The sequence below is a fragment of the Eublepharis macularius genome, chromosome 12 (genome assembly GCF_028583425.1).
Source record: "Eublepharis macularius isolate TG4126 chromosome 12, MPM_Emac_v1.0, whole genome shotgun sequence".
Classification (NCBI taxonomy): Eukaryota; Metazoa; Chordata; class Lepidosauria; order Squamata; family Eublepharidae; genus Eublepharis; species Eublepharis macularius.
In genome coordinates, this window is record NC_072801.1 from 71,380,764 (window position 1) to 71,403,922 (window position 23,159).

The window sequence follows — 23,159 nt, forward strand, 5'->3', positions numbered from 1 at the left end:
AGATCTAATCCTGTCGACACATCAGCAGCTGACTCCAAACCAGCAATGCAACCACCTTTTTAAAAGACTGTATTATACACTGAAACCTGACTGCTGAACGTCAGGAGACCTCTATCTGCAGAAGTCAGGAAAGCCAGTGATCAGCAAATGCAGTTAAGTGGGAAGCAACCTGAATCAGAAGTACTACCTGGGCCACGTATATCCTGTGTGGATATACGCATGTCCTCTTGGGTGGACAGTGCTCCTCCCATTGCAAACACACGACAGAGAAGTCATCTAAAAACAATACGTCCTTTTTAATTGTTAAATCAATAAAGAGGTATCAAAATTAAAAGAGGAGAATTACATGGGATTTAACATAACTACTGGGAAGAGTTTGAGGAAAGGGTATGCAACAGAAGACACAACATCATGAACACGCAGGGTGAGGGCTGTTGAGAGGGAGGGGAGGAGGGCAGTGAGGAGGCAGCCTGCAAGGGGCTGGAGAGAGGCTCAATATCAGAAGAACGCTGTGTTTGCCGAGGAGGAGGAGGAGGAGCGAAGGGCAGGGCTCTTAGGAGTCGTCTTCGCCATTGGCGCTGTCTCTGTCATCTTCCCCTTCTTCAGGCTCCTTGTCATCACCCTTGATGGACTCCAGCTGAGAGAGAGAAGGGGACAGGCAGAGGGGGCCAGTTAGCGAACAGGGAGAGCTGGGCTCCTCACTCCAGGCTCTCTGCCTCCGCCAGCTTCGTACCTGGTCATCTCCCCGGTCTTCATTGTCGTCATCATCCAGCAGGTCCCCTTCCTCAGCCGAGTCGTCGGCTCCGGCCTCCGACTCCATCTTGACGTTGCTCTCTTCTTTCTTTAGTGAGATGCTACTTTGCTCCTCCTCCGACTTGTCGTTCTTCAGTTCTAGAAAGGGAAGGACAGGAAGTGGTGGGTCCAACAGTGAGAGAGAAAGGCCTTATCCCACTGGCTAAGAAGGGCCATTAATGGGCAGAATGCTCAGAAGGGATTCTCAACTGCTTAAGATGGTCAGACCAAGGGTTGGTGATAGAGGCAGGCACAAACCGGGAAAATGGCAGTTCGTTGTTCGTTGCATTTCACGAACCACCATGAACTTGCCTAGCTTGCAAACCGGTTTGTTTGGTTCATCAGTTTGTCACTTCCGGGGCTGCAGAAGTGGGGTCACTTCTCCTGGGGTCACTTCTGTTACCCGTTGCCTAGGTAACAGATTGATCAGTGCCAGGTTGTCTGCAGTGACAAACCAAAAAATGACCCATACGAACTGCTGTAAAAATAATAGGGGTTCATCAGAAATGAGCTCTGACGAACTGCTGGTTTGCAAACCAAAAACTGGCCCAGTTCTTGATAAACTTTGGTTCGTATTTCAGTTTGTGCCCATCTCTAGTTGGTGACTATAGTGGAGGTGGGTCTTTATAAAGTAGGATGAGACACATTCAGGGAAGAGGCAGTCAAAGTGGCTTGTTAAGGGATTTTTAAAGATCCCTCCTCTAAAATTAATATGTGAGCATTCATTCTTGCAAGACATTCTTACAAAACACAAAGCTGCCTCAGTGGCAAATTCTCTCTCCCTCACTTCCGAGATTATGGTGCAGGGTCAGCATGATCTTAACACAAGTAAGAATGCTCTGACAACTGGAAACATTCTCTTATTTTTGTTCCATGACTAAGATTTTAGCCTATAACAAGCATCTTCCCAGGAGTGTTTCAAACTCATAACAAAAATATGACTCTGGCTTTTGAAATGTTTGTATTATACTGGGGTCCAACTGTCCTGTCACTCAAGCTTGTGTGATGCCATGTATTGTGGGAAATTGTAATTTTTAAGAGATGTTTGTATTAACCAGGGGTCATTTCTTAGAAGAGAGCTGGAGGAACTCATTAGCATAACTCATTAGCATGTGCCACGCCCCCTTGCCATCACCAGAAGTGTGTCATTGGCATAACTGATTTGCATATGCCACACCCCCTGGCATCACCTATCCTGGCTGTTTTGGACCCAATCCTGGCCACTCAGGGCTGAAATTGGGCCCAAAATGGCAAAAAGGGGCTGAAAGTGGATGAAAAGGGACCCAAAATGGTCAGGATCAGGCCGCTGCTGAGTGGGAGGATGATTCACCACCCGTCAGAGGCCCGATCCAGGCCATTTCAGCCCCAATCCAGGCTGAAATGGGCCCCAAATGGCCAAGAGTCAGGTGGGTGGGAACTGCCGTACTGCGTTCCTGCGCGTTTCCCCTTGAAATGAGCCCTGGTATTAACCTTTTTGATTGTTCATTCGGTAAGCAATTTGTGATAAGGTATAAAATATTCTCTAATGTAACTGTTCTTTATGCAAATGACCCAAGGAGAAGTATGTGTTTGCGCTTTATTTGGAAGTAATAAAACTCATATATTTCTTTTTTATCACAGTGATTGGAGTCTTGGAATATATTTGGGTAAGTGGTAGTTAGGAAATTTATAACTGGCAGCACAGTACTATTAAAAAAAATTCCCCTATCACAGCTACATGGAGCCTCCGTGTCCCGATCAACTGGCTCTGAAGGTCAACTGCAAGGGGATAGTGGAGAAAGTTTTGGGCCCTGTGGCTCTGCTAGATGACGGTGGAAACTTATTTTATTTTTATTTCCCTTATGCCCTTCCTCCCTCCCTCCCCCCCCAACGGGGACCCAAGGTGGCCCTTCCTTCCCACCCCCCTTCTTTACTTTGATCCTTCTCGATTTTCTCCAGGCTCTCCAGCAAGGAATCCACTTTCTGCTTGATCTGGCTCAGCTCCTTCTTAATAGTCTGCAGGTCATCTCCTTTCACTGCAGGGAGGAAGGATGTTCGTGAACTCCCTGGCCACAATATTCCTAGCATACTTCTACTCCCTACTTCTCCTAAACAAACCCAGAAATTGAGTAAACGAGCAAAAGGAAAGCCTGACGGTTGTCAGAAGCCGCTTGGAGCTAGAAGCTTTTCCGTTTTCCAAAATGCCACTCCAGGGAGGAACATTCTGAGATAGGAGGCCCTGCCCTCAGAAGGTCCCATCAACTACGGTCCTGCGTATTTCCCCTCCCGCGACTACTACTGCAATGTTCATCGAACAATTAACCTTTCCAAAGAAGCAATGATGTCTCTCTCTGGAAGCCTGGCAGGAAAACTGTCTCGAACAAGGAAATCACCCCCCTCCCAACACACACACACACAAGAAGGTTCAACACGTACACTTTCCAGACTTGGAAGAAGATCCCCGTTGCCCGCTCTTAGAGTTGAAGCTGCTCTTGCCCCTGCGGGAGGTATTGCCAGAAACCCGCTGGCGTTTTGAAGGTACCACAGCCCTGGCAATGGGAGGTGGAGGTGGAACCCGGGCCTGATAACTGTACATCCTAGCAGCACAAGAGAACTCCTGGTCAGAGAACAGTTTCCTGAACGGCTGTTATAGAACAGCCGCCTCCTTGCATTTCACAACAAACCACATGCACCTTTTATCTCAAGGCTTCTTAAATGCTTATGGTTCATGCCAATGGCAGGGACTTCCTCTTGGGCTTGCTCAAGAGAGCAAGCTTTGCTTCAGTGGTGCTTGTACACCCAGCCAGAAGTACACTCCTCATCGGAAGGATCCAGTCCAAAGCAACATCCTAGGATTTCCCCCAGCCTGTCTTAACTTACTCCTCCCAAACTTTTAACCAAAATCTCCCACCTTGCAGATTAAGCTTGTTTCCTTCTTGAGCTCTCTCACTCTCTTCTTGCCATTCAAAGACAAACCTCTCCATCAGGATATGGAAGGGGAAATGCTCAACGGGTAGCAGAGCCAGTCTGCACTAGAACAGGAGGATTCAAGTCCAGTGATGCCTTAGACCAACAAAATTTTCAGGGTATACATTTCCAAGAGTCAAAACTCCCTTCATCAGATACAAGTAGGAGTAGAGATCCCTGTACCTTTATATATCCCCGTCAGGAAATGTTACAGTCACATAGGATTATCTCTCTACAGATGCTAACTTCTGCTCTAATGAAGCTGCATTGTAACACTGCACTTTTATATCCCAACTCCCCTTTTTGCTTCACCTCTCCGACCTCCTGAGTGGGATATATAAATGGTCAGGGATCTCCACTCCTACCTATTTCTAAAGAGAGTTTTGACTCTCAAAAAGCTTATACCCTGAACATTTTGTTGGTCTCTAAAGCACCACTGGATTCAAATCCTGCTCGTTCAATGGGGTCTCTAAAGTCTTTGTTTCTGGACTGCTGATGAGCCGAGCCTCCAAAAACCTGTAGCATCCCTTGGCTGGTTCAGAATACTTTGCAAGAGGAGCAGGATTGACCAGGCGGCAGACCACCCCCTCATCAGACCCATACATCATCTCTTTTCTCATTAAAAGTCACTATGTCCGTAATATGCGATTTAACTTCCAGATCACATACCTGTCATAGTATTCACGCTGGAAGTCATAATCCAGGTCGAAAGAGGATCTGAAAAGACAAAACACAGGGGACCTGGTCAGATTTGGGAGGGCAGTCAAGAAAGGAATCCTGACCATGATGCTGCAGGCTAGTCTTTGGACACCCAACATCAGGAATACACCCTCAGCCTGGCGCATAAAAGGCTAGACACAGTTCCCATCAGTAAGCGAGTGCTAAGGCAACCTGGACGGGCAAAGCCCATCCCAAACCCGCCCTCCTCCACACGTCAAAGCCACCTTGCCCCTGCATCCAGCCATCTGGAACTGTGTCACCAAGTGTACCGACAAGCCAATCGGTCACACCTTAATCACCCTCATATCAACAGTTGCTGGCAAGCACAACGCGCTTTAGTCCCTTACAAACAAGACAGGTGGAGAGGCTGCCCACTGCTGGGCACAAATCAGATAAATAAAAACAGAAGTTAAAATAATGAAAACAGAAGGCTCCCGACCTGACTAGAGGGGACGGAGAAGGTGGTGCTGCTACTGACCCGTACATCTCTGTGGCCGATCTCTTCACCCCAGCTTTGCCCCGATTCAACTTCGGCTCGGCAGCCAGGTTAATGTCTGAAAGACAAACGGCATGCCCGTTGCAAAGCCTAACTCTCAGGAGGAGAGCCAGGCCTGCAAAACAGAATGGGGCTCACTGCCTAGAGCAGCGCAAAATCCGAAGAGGGCTCATCGAGCGCCCGCTGTGCAAACAGATGGAGAAAGGCTGAAAAGGCACCTGTCCACGCCAATCTGCAGAAACCGAGGCAGAGTTTCAATCTAGCAAAGACTTGGGCACAAATCCCTATGAACCTACCTGAGTGACCATGGACCAGATGCAGTCTTGGCCACCACCTTACAAGGTCTGCTGGGAGGATAAAATGGAAATAACATGTCCAAAGCTCCTTAAAAGATGGAACTGTGATGGACAGATACATCAGCAGGGGCACAGTGGACTGAAACAGTTTGCCCAAAGCAAAACATTTCTGCACAGCACCACCTGCCTTAAGGGTCAATGACCCATCCGTGCTCCAAAGTGAACAGATTCAAAGATGCTTAGCCTCTTATGGCTGGGTAGAACACACACTACTTGCTTCTACCCACTGCAGCAAACCTTAGCCTCACTGTTAGAAGCTAAAACTAATTTTACCTGTTGGATGAACGGATCCCTCCTGTGAGAGGTCAGATGAGCTCAGTCACAGTGCCAAACAGAGCTCCTCCCACTCAGCAGAAAGAAGCTGTCTGGTGGGAGAAAGGGCCTATATACTCTTCATGATAAACCAGGGTCACTTTTCCATTGCTGGAGAAAGGCTGAAAGTCATAGCCATGGATGTCTGCAGAAAACAAATCTGCATTTTAAATAACCTGGCAGGGCAGCTGCTTCAATGTTTTTCAGCACTGTTTTTTACTTTTCTTTTTTCACGTCTTAAGAGGTGCCAGAAACAACATAAATATGCACAAGATAGCAGTTGGTGGACCCTTCAGAAACGGCAGGCAGGATTGCATGCACTTATGTACGGAGCCTGGGAATAGTTCCCAGCACCTCAGAATTTTGGGAGGAAAGGGGGTGGTGGTGAAACCATGGCTTCCCAAGAGGGCCATTTCAACCCTTTGGAGCCTCCCAAGGAAAACAGAAGCCCAATTCACATCTGTGTGAGCTGCTTGCGCCCTTTCTCCCCTGTCTAGGGAGTGAAGTGGTTTTCCCAGTGGGTGCCACTGTTATGGGACTCTTTCCCACCTTCCAGCCTAACAACAACAGTGTGTTTATATACTGCTCTTCTAGATAGTTCAGTGCCTACTCAGAGCGGTGAACATAGTCAGTGTTATTATTATCCCCACAATCCAGCTGGGGAGCTGGGGTTGAGAGGAGTGGCTGACCCAAAGCCACCTGCTGAGCTTATGGCAGTAGAGGGATTCAAACCAGCAGAGTGCTGACTCACAGCCCAACCACTTAACCACTATGCTACAGCAGCTCCATGATAAGCAAGAAGGCAGACTTCTAACCAAAACAGAAGCTCAGAGAACTGGGGTTTGAGACATAAGATCCAGGTTTAAGTCTCATTCAGACAGCTGCTTTCCCAATTTAACATTGCCCCACAGAGCTGGGGGAAAAATTACAGGTTAAGTACCAACTGTGCCCAAAGTAAGGGAGAAACCCTGAAAAAGCCCCCCTCTCTAAGCACTGGGCGGCATCTTATTGCCCAGCTGAAGGAGGCCAGAGTAGATCTCACAGCAAACCATAATCTGTTCTCCCCTCCCACCTCTTCATTCCGACCTTCACCTTCCTTCCACCCTTTCGTAGAAGGTTCAGATAAGAGCTACACTACTTTCAATGCAAAAACTGAGACACTAATATGACTTCAGGTCACATTCACAACTATCGCACTCTTCCAAAAAACAGCTCCCAACAAAGAACAACAACGCCACAAGGGAACGGGGCTGGTGTCCACCAAGGCAGGCACTAATCCCCTTGCATCAGGCCTAAGAACCATACAACATTGACAGGTGCGCAACTTACCTAGAACCTGGCCTGCAATCATCCGGCCATCTTCTCCCGCCACAGCGGCGCGAGCATTGCGCTCGTTCACATACTGCACGAAGGCGAATCCCTTATGCACGGAGCAGCCCACGATCTTGCCGTACTTGGAGAAGATGACCTCCACATCAGACTTCTTCACCACCAGTGTGTTGAGGTTCCCAATGAAGACACGCGAGTTCAGGGAACGAGGGTCCGTTTTGTTGGTGACGTTGCTGGCCATGGCTCACCCACGCAGCTGGAGCAGAAAGGTTCTGGTGGTGGAGGGGGGAAAGGGTCAAGCAAGGGAAAGCAGGTGACACCGTTCATAGTATCATCCTCTCTTCAACACACACACAAACAATGCCACAAATAATTCCAGCACACCCACACACCCTTCGGATTCCTTGTACTGAAGGTACAGCATGTGAAGAAATATTTCACCCCAAATATTTCACTCAACAAAGGGGAAGACTCCAACACTCCAGAGCCATCTTCCAAGATGGAGTCAGCTCTACTCTCAACCTAAAGAGTTATCCTAAAGCCAAAGCAATATAAATATGCCTCGGATGCGCTGCTCTAAATGAAAAAAGCTCAGGATCTAGATGGCTAGCTGTCTGGTTGTGAGAACACTTTTTTGAAAGCCTTTAAAGAAAAAAATGTGCATTTCTCAACAAGTTATGCGTTAACTTCTAACAGAAAATATGTGGGATCTTGGGGTTAAATTCTATGATTCAAACTGAGCTGGTTCTATGGCTTCCTGTGAACAAGTCTCCCTCTATTTCACAAAGGAAGGGTCCTATCTTTCTCTAATGGAACAGGGTTATAGGATCCAACCCTTGAGCCTTATTTAAAAGCACTCCTACTATCATCTGGGCACTCTGGAGTAAACTTGAAAAAGCCTCTAAAGTTTTCAAACAAACTTTCATCTCATTCACATTCGAGTCACCTTTGTATTATGAAATCAACAGAAGCTATACTGGTGCCTGCTAGAGATGTGAAGGACCAGAAAAGGACTAAAAACATAAGGGAAAAAACTTCCCCAGGGCTTTTTTTCTCTCAAAAGAAAAAAAAATTGGGGCAACTTCTGTAAAAATCCTAAAGAAATATTTTCTCTTTTAGATTTAGTGAAGTGGTTTTTAAGTTAAGGTTTTACACAAAAATTGTAGTTTCAGTATACTATGTGTTTAGTCATACTTTAAGAATTCAGTGTTTCCAGTGTTATAAACTTCAACTGGTTCTGTTTGCATTGTTTTCCAACTCCGTAATTCTAGTCCTACTACATTGTTTATTGGAGATCTTTGTTTGATTTTTTATTTTGTCATACTCTGTATCTCAGAGAGAACGGCACACTATACATGAATAAAAACAAATACACTGGCACTCAAACCTGTGGTGACTGAACATGTTTCTGACCAGAGAACGCACTTTCTTTTGTTCCCTACAGAATTTGCTTTCTACTTTCAATTCTTATTTTTTTCCCTACCACCAAATTATTAAGATAAATATACTAAAATAGTTCAAGATGCAGAAGTTTGTAAGTCTCTCTCAAATACCGGCTATATTTGCAATGGCTCTCATGGAAAACTAAGTTATTTATATTTTTAAATTCCATAAATAACAAATAACAATTTAAGATGCCAACTAAATTAACATGTATTTTGTTTCATCAGTAAAATAAATGAAGGTTTGACAGGAAAACACTGCATACATTTCAATTTTTCACAAACTTCCCTTTTCTTTCCCCCCCAAAATGAGGAATGTTTCCCCTACGGCTTCAAAATTTCTGGAAATTTTACATCTCTAGTATGTGCACACACTCCTAGGCTAGAGCTGATCATCTGAGGAGACAATATAATTTCTAAGCACTTATGATGGCACCAGTAGAAGTGGTATTCTTAACTTACTTTGTAAAAAACTGCATTCCAACCAAATTAAGTACAGAGGCCTTGCAATGTTTCCAAGAGTCTAGCTTTGGCAAATCTCCAGGAGAAAGGAACTGTAATATATTGTCCTCTCCAACCAAGTGATTAAGGATATAGACCGTGAATCTAAATCCTCGCCTGTTTGTGCTGTGCATATTTTAGGATACACAAACTCTAAGCATCTAATAAGTGTAGAGTTGGGGAGAAAGTGCTAAGACAGGGTGCCAGACATCCTCATCCAGCTCCCAGCAGCCCCATAAGTATCTTGGAGGGTCACAACCACAGTGGCTGCTCTTGCGTCGCAGAGCTTACTGCATAAACAGACCAAGACTGGCGTGTGAACTTTGGGCATTTTTTTGCTTTTCTTCTTTGTGCAAGATGTCACAAAAGATTCAAAACCTTCCAGATCCACTGACTGCTTGAACAGTGGCTTATAACACCTCGCTGGTGAGTGTACTACGTGGCAGACACACTCCCATGTGCAGAAGAATAAAAAGAAGTGCTTGGATGTCTTCTGATCAGAAGTCTGGTAAGTGCAAGTGAGATTTCGTGCAGGGCACGCTGTAGCCAACACTGGACTCATGAAACATGGATTTATGGTATGAGGATATTTATACAACTGCAGCATCAAGGGGCTCATCCAGGTGAGCACAGCAGTCTGATGCTTGGGGGGGGGGACTGTTGATCACATGCTCACGTGACCTCAGGGCATTTGGAGAAAATATCATCGATCCTTGTCCACAAAAAGTTCTAGCGACAAAACTGTCTTCTCAGCTTGGCTCCTGAGAGACTCAGTTTGTTCCCAAGTCCATCCATAAAGCCTCTCATGCCAAGGTGTTAGAAACTCACTCTGTGGAGATGCCAATCCTTTCTTACGCTTCTAGCATGTTGCAACAGCTCTTCTGTTTTCAGCGTAGTCAGGTGGAGGAGGTAACCTCTTTAGATGCAAGTATAAGCCTCTGACTCTAGAATATCATATGCTTTTTCCATAAAAAGCAAGGATGGCCAGAAGGTGCATCACAACACACGCATGGAAACTGGCCAGTGTGTAAATGAGTATCTTGAGCTTCCTGGGATTCTTGCAAAGACAAAGTTATGTACTTTCAACTAATCCAACAAGGCATTCATGTCCATTAGCCACTCAGTCTCAAACTGTGGGTTGGGACTCCTGCAGGAGAACTGCAGGGGCAGGAGGGTGGAGGAACGGGGTGTGCTGGGAGATTCAATGCCAAGAGTGGGTTTGCATTTTCATAAAGTGCACAACGGCCAAGAAATACAGCCTGCCGTTCAGTAACATTATATATTTATAAATACTGAACACACAGAAAAGTATATGTGTTCAGCGCTGACATGCCTGTTTTCTGTTGGGCAGTAGCGTGCAGTTACTTGCAAGCAGGTCCAGAAGAGTACAGCAAGAGCAGCCGTGGGTGCCACTTCACAACATTTGAGAGCCCCTGCCTTCAGAACACTGCACACCAGTAACACAGATTAACTACAACTTGGTCAAGTGTGCAGTTTTGTACTGTAAATTTAGAATGTGTTGCAGGACTACTACAAGATCTTTTTTTTTTAAGCAACCCATTTGAGATTCAAGTCAACCTGCCACAGAGCCCTGTACAGCAATATACATTTGGAATTCCCTGGCAGGTGGGCAATTCCCCAAAGACTCATGCGACCACCTTTTTTAAAGAGCCTCTGATCCTCCTTTTCAGCTCACAGGATTTGACGATTCCAACCCAGCCCTGCTAATACATGTCCTCAATCAGGCCTGAGGAGGAGCTATGCACCCTTTCGCCAACGTCTTAATAGGGGATGACCATCCAAGCCTGGAAGGAAACCAACCCTTACCATCAGCCCAGATGGGTTGGTGTCTGCTCCGTGTGAGGCTCCGCTGACAGCCACCACTGCTGCTCCAGACTGGGCGTCCATGATGGCGGTTTGTAAGGGAAGGGGCGGTGTGGAGGAAAAGATTGGGATGGGAACTGGAAGGGGGGGCATGGGAGGGAGGGCTGTCACTGCTAGGGAGCGATCAGCACCACAGACACACTGCAGCAACAGTTGAAAAATTGCATAGAAATAAAATATTAAAAATTAAAAATAAAAAAATAAAAAAAGTGTAGGAACTTCCTGAGATGTTCAAACAAGTTCTGGAGAAAGCAGGTTCCATTCTCAGCAGCCAGGTGATCAGGGAGGGAGGGAAAAAAGAGTTAACGCGATCAATCCACTTTTTTTAAATAATAAAAAATGGGTTTTAAAAACCTTGCTGTCGTGTTTTTTTCCCCCCCAAGGGGTTAAAAACCCAAAATCAGTTAAGGACCACTCAGAAAAACTCCATTTTCATCCGGTTAAAAATCAGCAGTCATTTTTTTTAAATCACCACCATCAGCAACACATCATCAAAGTCACAGTCACCACCATCATAGTAGCAATAATATCAATAACTAGCAACAACGATAAAAAGGAAATCAGTGGAAAGGCAGGAAAAAAAATGGAAAAAAATTGGAATAACTTACTGTAGCTGAAGATCAAAAAAATCTCACTGTAAAAAAACAAAAATAAAAATAGCCCAGATTAGAAAAACGGGAGGCGTCAAAAGGTCAAAGTCAGCAATTCTCTCATTTTTTTTTCCTGTTCTTTCTCCCCCTTTCCGTGCTCTTGTTCCAGCCACAGTTACTGCAGAACCAGGCAAGGAAGAGCTCCTGGCAGGAAACAATCCAAGCCCTTGGAACACCATTTTCATCCTAAAAATGCCTGAGACTTGAGCTCACGAGAGGCTAAAAGTTCCTCCTCCTAACCCAGCTGCTGCAGGAAAAAAAAAGGTGATTTTTTTCCAAAATTACATCTGTCATTCCAGCTCTGGCTTGGCTGCAAGGCAATGCTGAGCCACGAAGGCGCTTGTTTAGTGCAATGGCTGGCTCTAAGGCATTGGGGGAGGGGGTGTGCGTGTGTTGGGGCAGGTGGGGAATTTTTTTAAAAAAACCACGAAGCTGAGCTCCAGTGAAGGAAGGGTTGGGGGTTTTCGCCTTGCTGCCCTGTGAAAGGAGAAGGGACAGGATGAGTCAGGGTACCCCAGATACGTTGCCCATCTCTCCCAGTTTCCCCCACCACAGAGAAAGACAACCGCCTCCCACAGGGCCCCTCCAAATGTCAAGCTGCCTCGCAGGACTGGTTAAAATTTTGCCCCATCCCTCTGCCCATTCCACTTGTTGCCAAGGAAGCAAGTCCAAGGTTGGAGGCACCTGTGGGCCTGCGGAAGGAAGTAGGTTGCATTGAATGTTTCTACGCAAATATCCTGAAGCAAAGACTGAGAGAAGAATGGAACACACACACACGCGCGCGCGTGCATTTTGCAAAAGAGGGTAGCGGCCCACCAGCCTCAATTATGGCTTGAAAAGCACTGAGACATTATGACAGAATATTTCACAAGTACATCCCCAGGAATCCTTACATCATTTTAGCACTTATCTGGAACAGAAAATGTTTATGATTTGCAAAATGGGTCTCAGAAGTGCAAGATTAGATCTCTCAAACACCTGCTTTCTCTCCAATTCCACTCCATGATTAAAGGCCAGGAACCTCACACCAGCTAACCCCCACCGCAAAGGAATATTCAGAACACAAATTTCATAGTTATTCCCAACCCTGATTGACTGATGTTGCCTCTAACAAGCAATGAGAAGGGAGGCAACCTGTGATTCCTTAGTCACCTCAACTTTCTCTATTCCTGACCTAATAACACACTGATACATACAGTAGCGAGCAAGTTTTTGGATACTGAATCCTAATAACATGACACCCCTGCTGTTGCTTTTGGATATTCTTTTAAGAGAACAGAATAGCCACCTGATCTACATTCTCTATACTCCAATGACATTCCCCTCCTACAGACTGTAGAAAACCATTCCAGGGTGCTTTTAGCTGTCACCTAAACTCTTCAGAACAGGATGCCACTGCGACAGGAACTGCTTGATTTTAGGAAAGCAGGTGAGACTGTACTTTTCAGAGACGGCTTTTTTGCAGATTTTAATTAGGGTTTTATTATGTGGACTTTTGAACAACCTTACTCTAAGTTCTCTCGGACCAGCTATATAAGGAAAAGACAGCCAATAAATACTTGCTAAACCCATGTATCTAAATAGGACTAATTAAAGCACAGATTAACAGCGTGAACTGTCAACAGACCTAAAAAGGCTGAGGGCCAAAAGAGCCATGAGCATTTGTGGGGAGCAGTTAAGACAGGCCAAAGCTTGTATGGGCAATTTGCCCTCCATCTTATATGAGCAACTTGCCCTCCATCTTGTCTCTTTTTATACTGTAGATAAACAAGGCTATTTTTCTAGGTTTCTAGATATAGCAACTACTTACACACCAAAGCCACAAGTGCCTGCCCGCTTCGCTTCAAGCTAGTAAATATCCAAAGCATTCAATCCTCACATTTTGCTACTTTAGCACTGATGCCAGGGGGTCATCCCCAGTACCGTCAATAAACAAGATCCACCCTACCATATGCCCTCCCTCTCTTGTTTCATTCAGCCCTGTACGGGAATGGGGCACCACCACAAATGCAGCTGCACTGCCCCAAACCAAGGCACCATCAGACACCACATTCTATAGCTGTGCACTCACAAGGACTTAGTGTTTTCTACCGAGTGCTGGAAAACACAGGGTACATCTCAAATCGGCACTGCAAACAAGATGAGGATACTGTAGCTGCTGTAGGCAGCCAACCAACACCCCATAAATTACTGATAACCCCAAAACACAATTTGCAGCTGCCAGATTCCCAATAGCTTCAAGCACTACAGGAGTGAAATGTAATAAGGCTGCTTACAGAGCCCTCTCCAGCAAGACGATCATTTCATTTTCTTTACTGCCTAAGACTCTTCCAAAGCGGAAACTATGAAATGCTACACGCAGCTATACTTTTTTTTAAAAAAAAAAATCAGATTTTACCAGAAAATTCATCCATGCTGAGCCACCTTTGGCCAGCAAAGTAAGGATATGCTGCACAGAAAAGCTATAAATTATCCACTAGGAACAGGGATCATCAAGTGTTCCATGGAACAGAGACACTTGCATGTTGCTAAACCTGCAGCACTGGAACCAATACTAGAGATGGTGCAATGCCGCAGCCAAGAGACCAAACTAGAAACCAGGAAACCTCAGGCCTTACCTCTGCATCTCTGCAAAAAGGAGGTCATTCTAGTCTACTTTACAAGATCGTTGAAAGGGATATTATGCAACACAGAGAAATTCTCTGGAAATGATTCGGATGTTTCTACCACTACCCTCCATCACTGTCAACTTTCAGGCAGAGGCCAAAGAGTACCTCCATGTGTCTTTACAGTGCCTCATCGTCCTTGTTGAATACATGGAGATAGTAGCTCCCCATGCTTAGTTTTGTAAGACAGCCCATACAGCAAAGGGGCTAGGGATCTCTGGCATGCAAAACAAGCACACGTCCCTGCTTGGTAGGGGTTGAGTCACAGATTCGTACAAAAGGTAGGATTGCCAGTTTCAGGTTGGGAAATTCCTAGAGATTTTGGGGACAGAGCCTAGGGAGGGCAGGGTTCTTTGAAGGGGGGAGCTAATAGATACCACCCTCCAAAGCAGCCTTTTCTTCAGAGCAACTTATCTGTCGTCTGGACATCAGTTATAATTCCTGGAAAGGGGGGGGGGGTAAAGTTTTGGGAGGCTAAGTTTTGGGGAAAGGTGTCATATAGCCCACCCTCCAAAGCAGCATTTTCTCCAGGGGAACTGACCCCTGTGGCCTGGAGCGCAGCTATAATTCCGGGAGATCTCCAGCCACCACCTGGAGGATGGCAACCCCACCGCAGGGTTTGCTCTAGTTGACATGGGGCTTTAGTTACCCCTCAGTAGGCTACCCCCTGGGGATAAATCTTTCGGGAGGAAGAAGGGTGCATTTTAAAATTAAATCTCTAATCCGGATTAGCGAAAACCGGGATTATAAACCCCGTGTGAACGGGAGGGGGGATACAAAAGAAAGGAAGGTCGCTTCCTCCTGGTCCCCGAGGCCTCACGTGTTGCTGCGCACAGGCGAGCTCCATTCCGTTCCCAGGGGAGCGCGGCAGAAGGACGTTATTTAGGCCGCCTCGGCCCATTTCTCTCTTCTCTCCTCCCCTCCCCGTATCGTGGTCTCCTCCACAAGGAACAGGAATCAATTGGCTCGGAAGGTACCATTTGCACTTCGCGGGGGAGATAAATGGTTGGGGATGGAAAGGTTCGAGAAAGCCAAGGAGGGAAATACCAACCTGGTCAGGAAAGGGAGGGGGGAGGAGAGACAGGGCGATACCATTATTGCCCCCCAATGAGGGAAAAGGGAGGAAACGCCGCCATTGTTCCCCTCGCGACCTCAACGAACTCACCGGGAGGCCCCAGCTCCGGTACCGCGACCCTTATTACTAAAAAAAATTATTTTCCCTTTTCACGGCTGCGGTCTCCGCTTCCACGCTCCGGCCGCTTCACAAAATGGCGCCCCCGTCGCCCTCTACCACTGCGCCGCGCAGCCCAGAGCTGCCCGCGGCCCGCCCCTTTTTGAGAACACGCCTCTTCGTAGGAAGTGGGGTTTAATCCCAGAGTCTATCTCTGATTGGAAAAATCGGAAGCCTGTCAAAGATACAGCCAATCAGCACCCGCTTAAATGGGAAGAGAATGGCGAAGAAGACACGGAGGAACCGGGGACCGAGAGGCGGGGATAAAACTGAAGGCTAGAGTCAGTAGACTGATAGAGAGAAGGAGGGACTCGGAGGCGGATAGGTTGTTTAGGGTGTCACTCAGAAATGATTAAATCTATGATTAGACAACTTGACTGTCAATTAAGCCACCTTCCTTCAAACAGCATTGCTGTCTTGCTATTCCCTCTCAAACTCTTCCCCACCCACATCCTGAATACCGTTCTCTGAATGGCTAAAATCCTTGTCAGTTAACCCTATCTGGCTTGTTATAGCTACTTAGCGGAGTAGGCGGAGAAACCAATAGCACCGAAGGGAATTTTTTTAAAAAAGACCTAGTTTGACGCGCGTGCTGTCCCTAGAGGGAACGTCCTCAGTTCCTACAGAGATGGGAAAACGAAGTGGATGACGTCAACCAAGCTCCACGTCCTTATTGGCCAAATCTAGATTCTAGATTTGCATGCTCACCTCGTTTCGCCCAATAACTCCAGGTGACGCGCGTGTACCCGCATTTTGATTGGGTGGTTTGAAAATGACGTATTTCTTTAGTGACCTTTTCCTTCTCACGCATGTTTCCCCTTTAATTCTTAGGGAAATTTAGCCGGGAGCAAACAGGGCAGAAAGGCGGAATTCAAAAACCAGATCGTGGTCTCCATAATGCCTTTTAAGACGACCAGCCAATGACACTTCATTAGGCTGAGTGTTTTTTAAAAAGTTTTAAAGGGCTGGAGTACAAAACCCAAGCGACCCACAGGGTTGAATGTCTCCTCTAAACAGATGCTCAGGGGCTGTCACCTTCTTGTAAATAACTTTCCAGATCCAGAAAGCAATAGAACATAAGATGAACTTTTATTAACTATTTACATAGCTTGGGAATCAGTAGAAAAGAGCAAGAGTCCAGTAGCACCTACAAGACTAATAAAATTTGTGGTAGGGTATGAGCTTTCCTGAGTCTCAGTTCGCTTCTCTCAAGAATCAGTATTAGAAGAAGCAGAGCTAGGTAATCTAATACTTACTGCCATCTGCTCCTCTGTTCTGCTTTCCCTCTAGGATCTCTGTAACCAGTTAAGTACCACCCACTTAAAATCATAGCATCTTCGCAGGGGTCACATTACTAATATTTTTATTCCCCCTCCCCCCCAAAAAGGGGGGGAATCAGTTTTCTAATTCTCTGCCACTCCCAGCAGTATAACCGGAACCCAGGCAGGGGTGGATGAGGGAAGGAGGCTGTAAGGGATTATTCATAGTCAAAAAAGTATTCTCTGATATTTTTGACCGAGTTTGCCCATGCAAGGAACTCTCAGTTGCTCTAAGATCACCTGAAGCCACAAGGTGATTTAAATTGCTAGTTGGTCAGGGACCCTACTTACAAGTAAGCATATCCACCTCCTGTCTCTTGTGGCTGCTTAGCCCTGCCCTGGAATTTTGTTGAGTCTGGTTGAGTATGGTATGACCCTCACACCTGATGCATGATGTCCGAGGGCCAGTACTATCCAGTGCCACTTCAGAGGTAGCACAGAATGCAAACCCTCCCTAGAAGCACTCTCCCAGGCAATACGAAAGCAGAGAAAGCAATGTCAACTGTTCCTGCAATACAGTTATTCACTCAAAGAAATTGTCCCCAGGACTTTATCATTCTTTCTCATTCAGAGTCATTCAGATGAGAATAAATAATTTCCCTATTTATGTTTTGTAAATTTCCCTCTCCAGGTTCAACGCCATGGTAGGATCTTTTTTTCACATGCATACTCCAGATGAAGCGTTTTCTGGGTGGGAAACACTTTGAAGGTGCTGTACTGAGTGCTGTAGCATATGTTTTGCATGTGTCAGGTCCTGGATCTGACACATGCAATGTGTCAGATCCAGGTATGTTTTGCAGACACGTTTTGCGTGTGTCAGGTCCCAGTCCCCAGTTTCTCCAGCTGGGAAGGAGTGGAGTTTCACTGGGAGGAGGTCAACCCCTCTACTTCCACTGTAGGGTTGCCAGTTTCAGGTTGGAAAATTACTGGAGATTTGGGGGGATGGATCCTGAGGACAGCAGGGTTTAGGGAGAGGAGGGGCTTCAGTAGGGCATAATGACAAAGGCTCCACATTCCCAAGGTGGCCATTTTCTCAAGGGGAACTGATCTCTTTTGCCTGGAAATCATTATAGTTCTGGGACATCATTATAGTTCTACTCTAACCTCCAGTTAAAGATCTCAGAATCAGGCAACAGGGCTGGGAAAGATCTTTCTTTTCATTTCTTTTTATTGCTATGAGCAGAGCATTGCTTGACAATCTCTAAAATTCACTTCGGTGACCTTGGGCTAGGGTGGCAGCTCCCGGGAGACTATGAAGGGCAGGACATACTGAAACAGCACCCGTCGATGTTGCGACATCATTTCCGGCTGCATAACCAGAAGTGACATCACCATGTGGTGGAACGCTCTAGGAGTCCCCTGAAACTTTATGGTATAAACATTGTTCAATGACTAGTATAAAATTAGTGTTCAACATCAATACCATTTTAGAATTTATATTATTGTCAGAAAATTATCATGGGTTCAACTAAAGAAGATACTTGGGGAGGCTATTAACAGTTTCTAGCATTTTTTCGCCTCTCTAAAAAAACCTTTTTTTTTTGTCTTGGGGCAAATGTAAGTTTTGGTATATTCCTGCTTGATGTAGTGGTTGGAATTTTGCTTTGAATCCCTACTAGCAGGGAGACCTTGGGTTTGAATCTCTGCTTGGGTTATATAACTTACTGGCTAACCTTGGACCTTCTCCACCTCACGACCTGACAAGGTTGTCATGAAAATACAACAGGGTGGGGAGGACTGTGTGCCCTTTTCTCAACAATTTCATTGGGTCCCCTGAGTTCTTGTATTATGGGAGAGGGAGAAAACATTCCCTCTATCTGCTTTCTTCACCCCCTGTATAATTTTATGACCCTTTATGCCCCCCCACAGCCATCTTTTTTCTAAACTGAAAGGTCCCAGCCTCTCCAGCCTTCCCTCATAGGAAAGGTGCCCCAATGCCTTAATCATCTTGGTTGACCTCCTTTATATTTTTTCCAGCTCTCTAATATTCTTGCTGAGATATCGAGACCAGAGCTGCAAACAGGAAGGCATACCACAGCTTTTGAGGTTGCATCATAGATGCAGGAATGGTCAGTGCTACTCCAGCAGAGGTGTCCATTTCATGAAGAGCAGGGCTTTTTTTCAGCTGGAACGCGGTGGAACAGCGTTCCGGAACCTCTTGAAAATGGTCACGTGGCTGGTGGCCCCGCCCCCTGATCTCCAGACAGAGGGGAGTTGTCTGGAGATCAGGGGGCGGGGCCACCAGCCATGTGACCATTTTCTCCGAGGGCAACCCACTGAGTTCCACCACCTCTTTTCCCAGGAAAAAAAGCCCTGATGAAGAGCAAAGCGTAATTCAGTGGATCTGGGAGACAGCATAGTTTTGTCCATGCAGAGTCAGTAAGTCATTTATTGTGTCCCAAGGTGGTCACATGCCCCTTCAGTGGCTGTATGTGGAGGGAGATTTCGCCCTTCCAACATGTACGAGATTCCTGCCTTGTGATCCTTGATCCGGAAGAGACCTCTGAGGTCTTCCCGAACCTCTTTGAGAAGCAGGATGTAAAGAAGAGGATCCGAGATGTTGCCCAAGGTGGTCAGACATAAAGTTGTGTTTGTGTAATCGAAAATATAGCTCTCAAACGCACACATCTCTTCATCCTTTAGTCTCAATTCCCAGAAGTACTTATAATAGGAAGTCACCTGATAAGGGACGCAGGTGAGGAAGAAGGAGGCGATGATGAGGGAGATGAAACCATAGATTTGCTTTTTGACTCGCTTCTCCAGAGATTCCACCTTTCGAAGCTCAAACAAAACCCTAAAGTAGAAGAACCCCATTAGAACACAAGGCAGAAAGAAGGACAGGCTCATGGTTGCCAACTTGAAGTGTGCGTAGTCTTTTTGCACGCAGGAGCCGTCCAGGCAGCTCTTGTGCCAATTCCCTGACACATCAGTCTCCAGCAGGATGCCAACGACACACAAAACAGCCACCGCAAGCCACGTAGCAACGCTCAGCCTAATAGCGCCGTGCATGGTCTGCAGTCTGTGGAAAGTGAAAGGATGGATGAGACCGAAGTAGCGTTCCATGGCGATGAGGCACAGGAAGTTGTTCTTGGCATAGAAGTTGGTGCGGAAGGCCAGTCGGACAACCAGGCATGCTGCCGCCCCCAGGGCCCAGTAGTGATCGTTGTAACTGAAGTAGATCCAAAAGGGGAGCATCGAGATCTGCAAGAGGTTGGCCAAGATCAGATTCAGGACATAGACGGAGAGGATGACAGATCTCTTCATCTGAGATATTAAGGCCCAGAGTGCCAGGCAATTCAGAGGCAAGCCAGCAGCCACCACCAGGCAGTACACAGGGATTTTAAAATATTTGGTGGCGGTGTAAGCCATGTAACAGGAACTGTTGTTGCCCGCCATTGTGCTAATTGAGTCTTAAAAGCTTCCCCACAATGCCCTCTTCTGCTCCTTCACCTTCTCATAGCCATTGCAAAGGGCGAACTTTGTATGTGTCTGCAGCAAATGGAGGGGGAAATAGGATGTGCTCAGAAGGCGGCAGTAAATCCCTTGATTCCACTTCCCTCGTTTAGTAGAAATGGCGCACCTGTTCTAATCCAAATTGGTTTTTCATTGAGCAAAAAAGGTCTTGTTAAGACCTGAAGGGAAATGAAAGTAAAAAGTATCAAATATTTGCCAGCGATTGATGTGAGATCTATCTATCTATCTATCTATCTATCTATCTATCTATCTATCTATCTATCTATCTATCTATCTATCTATCTATCTATCTATCTATCTATCTATCTATCTATCTATCTATCTATCTATCTCACCTTCTTACCTGTACAAAATTCAGCACAATATTTATTTATATGTTTGTGTCATTTATAGTCTGCCTATCTCACTGAAACTCAAGGCAGATTACATAGAGTGAGATTAGCACAGTCAGTAACAAGGACATGTCAATAAACAATGCCATAGGATAAATAAATGCAAGTTTACAAAGACATAGCATTAGAAAAATTCCAGTACAAAATTGAAGAAATGCTGAAACAGAGCATAAGCCTGACATTAGACAACGTGGAACGATTGACAATAGACCTCAGTGGTTCACTTATGTGGTCCTTACTTGATTTTCAAAAAGAGTCCAGTAGCACCTTTAAGACTAACCAATTTTATTGTAGCATAAGCTTTCGAGAATCAAGTTCTCTTCGTCAGATGCCTGATACAGATACTGGCCAAATACAGAAGGGGTGTATTTGGCCAGTATCTGTATCTGTATCTGTATCTGTATCAGGCATCTGACGAAGAGAACTTGATTCTCGAAAGCTTATGCTACAATAAAATTGGTTAGTCTTAAAGGTGCTACTGGACTCTTTTTGATTTTGCTACTACAGACTAACACGGCTAACTCCTCTGCATCTCTTACTTGATTTTAACAGCCAAGATGAGGAAAAGGATCCAGCATACAAATATCCAGAGGAGTTAGCCGTGTTAGTCTGTAGTAGCAAAATCAAAAAGAGTCCAGTAGCACCTTTAAGACTAACCAATTTTATTTTATTGTAGCATAAGCTTTCGAGAATCAAGTTCTCTTCATCAGATGCCTGATCCGAACTGGTCAAATACAGAAGAGGAGGGGAGGGAAAAGAAGGGGACATATATCACAAGACGACAGGATGCACACAAGCAAAGGAATGTTTTGATTGCCTTCACACTAATTGCATCCTGTCGTCTTGTGATATATGTCCCCTTCTTTTCCCTCCCCTCCTCTTCTGTATTTGACCAGTTCGGATCAGGCATCTGATGAAGAGAACTTGATTCTCGAAAGCTTATGCTACAATAAAATAAAATTGGTTAGTCTTAAAGGTGCTACTGGACTCTTTTTGATTTAGCATACAAATAGTAACTTTCATAGATGTCAGGATCCTGTTAAGATCTGTCATTGTAACTGGTTCAAGGAGTCCGTATATGAGCCAGACGGTGTATTAAGCATTTCTTCCAAGTATTGGTGAAATAGCGACAGAGCATGCTTTTGAAACAAATTGCCAGGTGTGTGTTTGATACAGATTTATTCCTCTGTATGTGTGTGAAAGGGGTGGGTTAGGGTGGCTGAATGGTTGAAATAGCAGATCTGGATTAGGCAGACCCAGTTCAAATTTCCACGCAGAGCTAAAGTAGACATTTCCTCTTTTTAAGAGCTGGGTTTCAGTTCCCCGAACCCAAACTTGAGTCCCCCACACTCGTTCAGCAGCTGGGGGGAAGGGCTATTAAAAAACTGAGCATAGTCCATTTGGGCTCAGTCAGAACACCACCACAAGGAAGGGGGGACAAAGTGGAAGGGCTCCTTGCTCCCCGTTGCTATTTTCCACACCAAAACACCTGTGGGGAGAGTTATTTCCCCATTTTTACTGCTCTGTGCATACGGAGCAGCAAAAATGGGGAAGTAACTCATCTCCTGCATTGTTTCTGTGTGAGAAAATGGCTTGGGGGGGGGAGAGATAATGTAAGAGCCCTTCCTCCTCCACACCCCCTCCACCCCCACCAGTGGCATTTCAAGGCCAAATAGGTCCTGCTTTATTTTTTAACAGCCATTCTCCACAGCTGCTATGTGACTGTGGGGAACTTTTTTAAAAAGCAAGCTTTTTAGCTTGGTCTACAATGGCTGAACTATATGTTATAGTTTCATATGTGTGTTTTAATTTTTTTGCAAATGCAGCCGCTAGGATTGTTTTATCAAGAAAGACAACCAGTTTCTCATTGGTAAATACCTTCAAGCTATTTTTACTTTTCTTGTGGTGACCTGTATCCCCCCTCCCAACCCCCAGCAAGAGAAAAGGCAATTATGGATGGCTTTTTTCCAGAGAGACCATGTCTGGGGAGGAAAGGATTACTCCGCCCCACCCCCAAATGCCATTCTTCTCCTTGACAAAGTCATCCGAGTGGCTGTTTTTGCAAAAGAAAATTAAAAATAGAGAGAAGACACTAGCATATAGTTGAGCCCACAGTCATGATTAAAGTAGAAGAAACTGTTTCACCTACTGCCCTGAAGTCGTTGCAGGAAGGATGTGGTGAAACTGCAATATTAAAATAATAACGTTAAAATCCTGGAGCAGATATTAAAGGTGCTAATCTGCAAGCATCTGATGTACAACGTGGTGATACCGGCAGCATGGATTTGTGCCCAACAGGTCCTGCCAGGTCATCTTCATCTCCTACTATGACCAAGTGACAGGCTTACTGGATTGTGGGAATGCTGCCGATTTAATTAATTAATTAATTAATTAGAGTTATACCCCGCCTTCCCCACGAACGGGCTCAGGGCGGCTCACAACATCCACGCAATGCAATAAGTAAATCATAAAAACTATAAAATTAGTAATAATTTCAGATAGTCATTAAAATGGTCCAGGTGCCTTCTATATATAAGCTACTTAAACAGACAACTGGGAGTCTATCAGCATTAAATTTGCTGATGATACCAAATTGGGAGCGGTAGCAAACACCCAAGAAGATAGAATTAAAATTCAACAAGACCTGAA

The 23,159-nt window shown here is 45.5% G+C and overlaps 2 protein-coding genes across 7 annotated transcripts; both read right to left on the reverse strand.

Annotated features, from left to right (window-relative positions):
* Positions 1 to 277: 277 nt before the first annotated feature.
* On the reverse strand, positions 278 to 15,397 carry HNRNPC (heterogeneous nuclear ribonucleoprotein C). 6 transcript variants are annotated; one of them, XM_054992902.1, is made up of 9 exons: positions 15,260 to 15,397; positions 11,387 to 11,412; positions 6,952 to 7,223; positions 4,937 to 5,012; positions 4,408 to 4,455; positions 3,208 to 3,320; positions 2,706 to 2,807; positions 734 to 891; positions 278 to 637 (listed from the first exon to the last, which is right to left on the reverse strand). In XM_054992902.1, exons 3-9 carry the CDS (start codon positions 7,190 to 7,192, stop codon positions 554 to 556), a joined length of 822 nt encoding a protein of 273 aa, XP_054848877.1. In that variant the 5' UTR covers positions 7,193 to 7,223; positions 11,387 to 11,412; positions 15,260 to 15,397; the 3' UTR covers positions 278 to 553. The 6 variants fall into 6 exon arrangements, with proteins under 6 accessions (XP_054848877.1, XP_054848875.1, XP_054848876.1 ...); XM_054992900.1 differs by having other exon boundaries at positions 3,208 to 3,368; XM_054992901.1 differs by having other exon boundaries at positions 4,898 to 5,012.
* Positions 15,398 to 19,032: 3,635 nt separating this feature from the next.
* LOC129339776 (ovarian cancer G-protein coupled receptor 1-like) lies at positions 19,033 to 20,040 on the reverse strand. Its single transcript, XM_054994359.1, has one exon. It carries the CDS (start codon positions 20,038 to 20,040, stop codon positions 19,033 to 19,035), a length of 1,008 nt encoding a protein of 335 aa, XP_054850334.1.
* Between the last annotated feature and the right edge of the window lie 3,119 nt (positions 20,041 to 23,159).